We start from the raw sequence: 9,363 nt of genomic DNA on the forward strand, positions 1-9,363 counted from the left end.
CCCGCTCTCCTGTGTGAAACAGGCGTGACCCAGTCACTCACACACACACACACTCACACACACACTCACACACACACACACACACACACACACGCACGACATAAGTCCTAGACTGTGAGACAGTGAAGTTAATAAACACACACTAACACTAACATAATACTCGATCACACACGGCTCTGAAAGGATCAGCAGCGTTTCCAGATCGCTTCAATCTCTGATTCTAACAATATGCCTTCACACAGGATGGGAATATGGGCTGCGTTTAATAAATATTCTAGACTGTGTGTCTGTGTCTTCTGTCCATTAGGTTTAGGGTAAATAAAGAATTACTGATAAATAGAATAAAAATATATTATACATATTATATTACACATTAAATATATATATAATAATATAAATAACTATTAATAAGTTAAGTTTATGATTAAGTTGATCATTTTTGTTCTTTTTTATATTTGTATTTAATATTATTTTTATTTCGGTTTTAATTTGAGATATTTTGGTATTTCAATTGACCTATTTTATTTTATAATGATATAAATAATTCTAAATATAATTTTTCTGTATAACATATTATATATAAATATATACTGTATATATATATATATATACTGTGTATAAACTATTAATATTTTCTACAATACATTACTATTGTATAGTATACTTTTCATATAAGTTTTAATTTACTTATGAATAATCATAATGGATATAAAAGTCGTATTTCATATAAAAAACATATAACATGATATAAATAAACATATATCATAATATAAATAATTATTATTATATTTTTCAATATTAAAAATGATTATACATTTTTAATGTGTATATATATATATAGTAATAATAAAGTAATATAGTATATAGTAATAATAAAATATATTGATAGAAAACATTTATATTTTTATAAAATGCTGTTCTTTTTAACTTTATTCATAAAATAATCCTGAAAAAAGTATCACAGGTTTCACACACAAAAAAATATATATATATATAATAAAAATATATATATTAAGCAGCAAAAACTGTTTCCAAAATTGATAATAAATCAGCATATTATACTGATTTCTGAAGATCATGTGACACTGAAGACTGGAGTAATGATGCTGAAAATACAGCTGCGCATCACAGAAATAAATGATATTTTAAAGTACATTAAATTAGAAAACATTTATTTTAAATGGTAATAATATTTTACAATATTACTTTAAAAATCTTACTGATTCCAAACTTTTGAACAGCAGTGTGTGTGTGTGTGTGTGTGTGTGTGTGTGTTATTTTCTTTAAAGGGGAAGTGCATCATTTCTGTGCCACTGCATCATTTGTTTGACAGACTGCCAGAGAAACAGTATGAGGCTGAAGATGAAGATGATGAAGATGATGATGTTAATGTCTTGCTGACGCAGACATCTTACCTGACCCTTTCATGATGTAGTCGACGGCTCGATCGCTGATGGCAGAGTCGCTGGGTTTGATGTCCATGAATGGCTTGTTTCCAATTCCCATCGAAACCATCTCCTGTATCCGCAACTCTAATGATCAAACACACACACACACACACACACACACACACACACACACACACACACACACACACACACACACACACACACACACACACACAATATAAAACCATCAACACAAGCTAGAGTGAATAATGCCACAGGCTTTATTAGCACAGCGTTTCTTCATAAGCAGGTTTATTAAATCTACTGCCAATTAGTTTCAGCTTCTAATAATAACACAGAGACAAAAACGGCCCACAATGCATTGTCATTGAGATCACAGCGCTGAAATGAATTTCTGTTCATACATCTGTCTGTTTTGACTGGTTAGTAACTAATCTTGACTAGCTTTGAATGACAGACAGAGATGTTATTCCTGCAGCGGTGAGACGCACATGACATTTAAAAGAGTTGTGAGCTTTTAGTTTGATTAAACACAATGAAATAAAAAGATGATGTTTTCACAACAAACAAACAGAACCACCATAGTCTGATTCACAAACAAATGACTCTTATGAACCGATTCTTTCTGCTTCACAAAAATATGTCTCTTATGAGCCAATTCTTTCTGATTCACAAACATGATTCACAAACAGACGACTCTTATGAGCAGATTCTTTCTGATTCACAAACATATGACTCATATGAGTCAATTCTTTCTGATTCACAAACATACGACTCTAATGAGCCGATTCTTTCAGATTCGCAAACAAATGACTCTTGAGCCAATTCTTTCTGATTCACAAACATATGACTCTTATGAGCCAATTCTTTCTGATTCACAAACATATGATTCTAATGAGCCGATTCTTTCAGATTCGCAAACAAATGACTCTTGAGCCAATTCTTTCTGATTCACAAACATATGACTCTTATGAGCAGATTCTTTCAGATTCACAAACATATGACTCTTGAGCCAATTCTTTCAGATTTGCAAACAAATGACTCTTATGAGCCAATTCTTTCTGATTCACAAACATATGATTCTAATGAGCCGATTCTTTCAGATTCGCAAACAATTGACTCTTGAGCCATTTCTTTCTGATTCACAAACATATGACTCTTATGAGCAGATTCTTTCAGATTCACAAACATATGACTCTTGAGCCAATTCTTTCAGATTTGCAAACATGTGACTCTTATGAGCCAATTCTTTCAGATTCACAAACATATGACTCTTAAAAAACAATTATTTCTGATTCTCAAACATATGACTCTTATGAGCCGATTCTTTCAGATTCACAACTAAATGACTCTTATGAGCCGATTCTTTTTGATTCTCAAATAAATGACTCTTAAGAAACAATTCTTTCTGATTCTCAAACATATGACTCTTATGAGCCAATTATTTCTGATTCACAAACATATGACTCTAATGAGCCGATTCCTTCAGATTCGCAAACAAATGACTCTTGAGCAGATTCTTTCAGATTCCCAAACATATGACTTCTATGAGCCGATTCTTTCTGATTCCCAAACATATGACTCTTATGAGCCGATTCTTTCAGATTCACAAATAAATGACTCTTATGAGCCGATTCTTTCTGATTCTCAAATAAATAACTCTTATGAAACAATTCTTTCTGATTCACAAACATATGACTCTTATGAAACAATTCTTTCTGATTCACAAACATATGACTCTTAAGAAACAATTCTTTCTGATTCACAAACATATGACTCTTATGAGCCAATTCTTTCTGATTCACAAACATATGACTCTTATGAGCCGATTCTTTCAGATTCACAAACAAATGACTCTTATGAGCCAATTCTTTGCACACAGGGGCGCAGCTAACCAATCACAGTGCACACCGGCCCAGCTAACCAATCACAGCACACAGGGGCCCAGCTAACCAATCACAGTGCACACCGGCCCAGCTAACCAATCACAGCACACAGGGGCCCAGCTAACCAATCACAACACATTTTGTATTTCAGAAGGCGGGCCTGCATTTGATACGGGAACAACCTAGTATGAGAGCCTGTTCTAGTACACACCCAAAACTAAATCAAGACTTTGTAAAAGAGCATAATAGGACCCCTTTAATAAAAATCAAAAAAATAATATTGTTTTGTTTAGTATGTAGTCCTGAAACGGCTCAGATGAACAGTTATTTATTTATTTATATTTGATTAGATTTTTTTATTTAATGCAATGCATTGGGTGCTGCTGTCTCACCTCGGTTTCGTAAGGCTTGTCTCCACAGGATCTTGCCGATGACGGAGGTCCAGGCGTTCTTCACCTCTCCAGAAGCGGCCTGCAGGATGAAGGTGTCCTGTGATTTCCTCCGGCGAAACCAGATCTCGAAGCGCAGCCCGCTGTCTCCCACGCTCTCCGTCATCCCGATCTCAGCCGTCTGAGACGAGAACAAACACTCTTCATCTCACAAAACTCACAGCGGAAACTCTGCAGGCTGACGTCAGACTCGTATCGTGTACCTTGAAGGACTGTTTGTAGATGTAGATGTCGTATCCTCCTTCAATCTTCTTGGTCTTGCTGAAGAGGATGAGATCCTCGAAAAGGAAAACGTGACGCAGGTATTTTTTGCGTCCGCACCAAACGATGAACTCGTCCTGAGAGCGGAGCTGACCCTGCTCCTTCAGATTGACCTGAGAAACACAACACAGTATATATATCAGTTTCTATCAAATCATGTCAACAGATAATCAAACTGATAACATAAGCTAATTCTAATTAACTCTGTATTTTTTTTTTGTGAAATACAATAAAAAATAATTGTATTACAGTAAGATTCATCATTAAAAATAATAGGAACTACGAAAGAGATATGATTTAATGATAAAATGAATAAATAAAACTAACAAAGAAATAAATAAATAAATTAAACTTAAAATAATAATTAATTGTAATTATTTATTTTATTTGCTTTAAATATTAATTATTTATACACCTAAAATTTTAAAATGTATTTCAATAAATACATAAATAATTTCTTATTTAATTATTAAATAGTTATTTATTTTTATTTTTTATATTTATTATTATATTTATTTATTATTTTATTTAAAACAAATAAACAATTCATTTATTTATTTGAATAACATTTATTCAATTAATATTTTAAAAAGCAAATATTTATTTAATTTAATTATGAAATAACTATTTATGTTATTTTCATTAAATTTGAGTTACTCAAATATATAAACAAACACAATTATTTATTTTTGTTGTTTATTAAAATGTATTCAAATTATTATAAATTACTTATTAAAATTAATATTTTTTAAATAAAAATTGTTTTATTTACATTGTTATTTAAATAAATAAATAATACAATTATTTATTTGAATAAAATTTAGTCAAATAAATAATATTTTTTTAAATAATATTTTTAAATAAAACAATTATTTATTTAATTATCAAAATTATTTATTTTATTTACTTTGCATGTTATTTACTCAAACAAACAAACAATTATTTATTTAAATTTAAATTTTTAAATAAAATTATTTATTTGATTTACATTAAATGCAATTTTCTCAAATAAACAAACAAATCCAATTATTTGTTTGAATAAAATGTATTCAAACGCATTATAATAATGATTTTATTTAAAGGAAACTCCGCTTACGTCACATCCCCGGATGGCGTCCATGGCCAGCAGGTCGTTTCCGTGGCGCAGCTGGAACTTGACCATCTCCTCCGCTGTTCTGAGGTCAGTGAGCTCCTGCTCCTGAGACTGACCGCACTCCTTGATCAGATCCTTCAGGAGCAGAGCGTATTTACTCATCCTCTGGATGGGCTTCAGCAGGTACGACGCCAGGTCCATCTTATCGCCCAGCTCTAGCTGCTTGTTCTGCAGAGCACAGGTAACGTTCAGAAACGTCCAGCAGCTCGTGTGAATAACGTCATGGAGGAGAAACACCATTGGTTACCTTGAAAAAATTGTTTCCGTGGCTCGTTAGCAGGGCGTCTGAGCGCGGCTTGTTTTTGCTGTACAGGGCGTACATCCCGAACTGTTCCTCCTAACCGTGGAAAAAACACATTTATATCTCACATAGAGGTGGACACTTTGGACAAAATCTCATAAGATTTTAAGATGTATTTTAACAGCATTTATCGAGAGCAACCAAGAGCAACAAATTGCAACAAGGTTGACAAATTTCTACCATTGCATATTATACGCATTATCATTTAAAAGAGTTTTATTCAAAAAATTATATTTTAAAATGTTTTATTTTATTTAATTATTAAATAACGACAAATTTTATTTACATTAGATGAAAAATTAAATAAATATTATTTATTTGAAGTAAACGTAATATTTTAAAATAATAATAATTTATTTTACTTAATTATTAAACAGTAAATTAATTAATTTAATTATTAATTAATATTTATTTTATTTACATTAAATGTTATTTTTTTTAAATTAAAAATCAATAAAATTATTTATTCAAATAAATTAACAATTAATAAAATTATAATAGTAATTAGTATAATAATAATATAATAATATGTAATAATTATTTAAATAATATTTATTAATTTAATAAGTAATTATAATATATTTAATTTACATTAAATGTTCTTCATTCAAATAAATAAATAAATATCATAATTATCAAAGTTTTTCACCTCAGCAATACTTTTTTTTGTCTTATAGATGATTATATTTTTAAATTATATATTTTTTAAAATAGCTATTTTTTGTAGTTATATACACTATACACATTATTTAAAAAAAAATTGGGGTGAGTAATAAATTAATAAAAATTATAAATTAATTAAACTGATGAAAAGTGACAGAAAAGACACAGTAAATGCAGTTATTTTTCCAATTAAAATAAAGCTTTCCGTTCTTTCATCCAATTTTCTGTTCATCAAAGAATCCCAAATAAAAATGTATGACCATTTCCACAAAAACAAAAACAGTTTTCAACATTGATAATAATCAGCAATGTTTCTTGAGCAGCAAATCCGCATATTAGGATGATTTCTGAAGACACTGAAGACTGGCATAATGATGCTGAAAATTCACAGAAATCAATTACAGTCTAACAGATATCCACATAGAAAACAGTTATTTTAAATTGTAATAATATTTAAAATTTTTACTGTATTTTTGATCAAATAAATGCAGCCACGGTGAGCAGAAGAGACTCCTTTGCTTCATGAACATCCCGTGGACTCACGTGTTTGAGGAAGCAGCTGCTGATGGACAGCGGTGAATGAGCGCAGCTCTCCAGATCCGTCAGGAAATACTGGCTGTGAAAATCACACAGCTTCTCCAGATTCCCAAAAATGATGCTGCGCTTCCCTCGGAGGTCCTGAGGAAGGTCCAGTCGCTCCATCTCAGGGAAGTAGTGCTGGATGATGTAGCTGAGGGATCTCACGTACTCTCTCTCGGTGGAGATCATCTCGTCCATGATGTGCTGGGTTTTACTGAAACGAGCGACAGCAGCGATACATACACGTGCTGACGGAGAATGCATCTCTAGCCATTCAGTTGTTATGAGTTTGCTAATGAGACTTTTTAAAATCAGCTTTAAAATGAAAATTAGCGTGAAGATGTAGAGAAAAAACGTACACAAGACCATATAAAAATCTCATTATTTCAGTCGTCTCAGGCCGCATTTATAGTCTAATACTTTTATTAAATTATTAAAATTGAACAAATCAATAATAGTATCAGTAGTAATACTATACTGTAAAATAAAAAAAATTAGAGTTTATTTATAAAATGAAATAGTTAATAACAGTAAAAATACAAATAATTACTATTATTTATGTTTAATTATCTCTATTATTTACTATTATTACTAATAGTCTTTATTATTATCATTATCATCATCATCATCATTTTTTAAATTAAATTAATTCATTAAATTATACACAAATCTGTCTTTATTATTATTATTATTATTAAATTATAATTATTCATTCAGCAAAATTAAATCAATTTTAATAAAATTAATAAAACTAATATTAGTAGTTTTTCTAAAGTAATAATACTATCATGTAAAATATGACTGAACATTTAATAATGATACAATAAAAATTATATTTTTTGATTATTTCATTTAATAATAATAATAATAATAATAATTTTGTTTTTTTAATGTTATAACATTTAAACAAATCAATAAAGAAATATATTTCTACACTAATAATACTATACTGTAAAATAAAAAAATCAAGTACTTGATAAAATATATTATTAATTTTATTAATTTTTTAAACAGAACAACAGTAGAAATATAAATAAGTACTACTAATATTATTTATGTTTAATTATCTCCATTATTTACTATCATTACCAATATTTAAAGTTGTCTTTTATTTTATTTAATAAAATAACTATTTATTTAATTATAAAAAATTTAACAAATAAATAAAGAAATATATTATAGCATAGTAATAATACGACATTATAAAATAAAAATGAGCATTTCTTAATAATAATAATGTTGATGATAATAATAATAATTGTTATTATTGTTATTATTAGTAGTATTAATAATAATACAAATTTCTGTTTCAGAGAACAACAGTAAAAATACAAATAAATTCATTATTATTTATGTTTGATTTATCATTATTTTTTTATTTCATTATTATTATTTATTACTATTACTAAAATATGTGTCCCTGCAGCACAAAAGCAGTGTTAAGTCGCTGGGGGATATTTGTAGCAATAGCCAACAATACATTGTATGGGTCACAATTATACATTTCTCTTTTATGCCAAAAATCATTAGGATATTAAGTAAAGATCATGTTCCATGAAGATATTTTGTAAATCTCCTACCGTAAATATATCAAAACTTTATATTTGATTAGTAATATGCATTGCTAAGAACTTCATTTGGACAACTTTAAAGATGATTTTCTCAATATTTAGATTTTTTTGCACCCTCAGATTCCAGATTTTCAAATAGTTGTATCTCAGCCAAATATCGTCCGATCCTAACAAACCATACATCAATGGAAAGCTTATTTATTCAGCTTTCATGTGATGTATAAATCTCAATTTTAATAAATTGACACTTGTGACTGGTTTTGTGCTCCAGGGTCACAGATATGTCTGTCTTAATGTTGTTTGCTGAAAGCTGGAGGTTTTGTGCGTCGCTCACCCGCTGTGTCTCTTGACGTCTCCGTCGCTGAGTCTGCACTGAACGCGTGACGGGGACGACATGCTGCGGCTGCGGCCCAGCGCCGGGCTGGTGACGTCTGGCCGCTGCAGCTTCGTCTCCACGCAGACGTTATTGGTGACCTGCAGTCCTCGGATGTAGACGCCGCTGTAGCCGTGAGCTTTGTCCCGCGCCGGCAGCTCGTAGCTCAGGGTCTTCTTCATGATCTTCTTGAGCGGCTGCTTGCGGTGGCGCATCAGGGGCTCAGAGTGGCACGAGGCGGACGAGTCGACGGTGCAGTCGCTGTCGGTGTCCTCAAACACACACGGTGAGAGCATGCCGCTCTCCGGGGGAAAGGGGAACGGGAACTGGCTTCTGGAAAACGGACCTGCTGAATGCGGCTTCTCATCTTCATCCTCAAAACACGACGGTGAAGAAGAGCTCCGAGCGGGAACATCAGAGGAGTCCAGTCCGTTCTGGGTCTCCGAAGGGTTCGGGAACGTCTCTGTGTGCGCAGACGGACACAATCAGAAACAGAAAGAGGGTTATCACACACACACACACACACACACACACATTCACACACACGCACGCACACACACACACACACACACACACACACACACACACACACACACACACACACACCAACACCCACCCAAACACACACACACACACACACACTCCAACAACCCCCCAAACACACACACACACACACACACACACTTCAACAACCACCCAAACACACACACACACACAC

At 31.7% G+C, this 9,363-nt stretch overlaps 1 protein-coding gene across 1 annotated transcript in view; it reads right to left on the reverse strand.

Annotated features, from left to right (window-relative positions):
* Positions 1-9,363, reverse strand: part of LOC107601962 (pleckstrin homology domain-containing family G member 4B-like) — a 29,661-nt gene that overhangs the window by 11,187 nt on the left and 9,111 nt on the right. Inside the window, exons 5-11 of the mRNA XM_016294335.1 lie at positions 8,607-9,108; positions 6,666-6,915; positions 5,406-5,495; positions 5,102-5,326; positions 3,948-4,118; positions 3,688-3,865; positions 1,416-1,532 (exon numbers count right to left, since the gene is read on the reverse strand). Of these exons, the coding sequence (XP_016149821.1) occupies positions 1,416-1,532; positions 3,688-3,865; positions 3,948-4,118; positions 5,102-5,326; positions 5,406-5,495; positions 6,666-6,915; positions 8,607-9,108 (1,533 nt within the window). The remainder of the gene's footprint in view (positions 1-1,415; positions 1,533-3,687; positions 3,866-3,947; positions 4,119-5,101; positions 5,327-5,405; positions 5,496-6,665; positions 6,916-8,606; positions 9,109-9,363) is intronic.

The sequence above is a fragment of the Sinocyclocheilus grahami genome, unplaced genomic scaffold (assembly GCF_001515645.1).
Source record: "Sinocyclocheilus grahami isolate Dianchi unplaced genomic scaffold, SAMN03320097.WGS_v1.1 scaffold316.1, whole genome shotgun sequence".
In the NCBI taxonomy this organism is placed as follows: domain Eukaryota; kingdom Metazoa; phylum Chordata; class Actinopteri; order Cypriniformes; family Cyprinidae; genus Sinocyclocheilus; species Sinocyclocheilus grahami.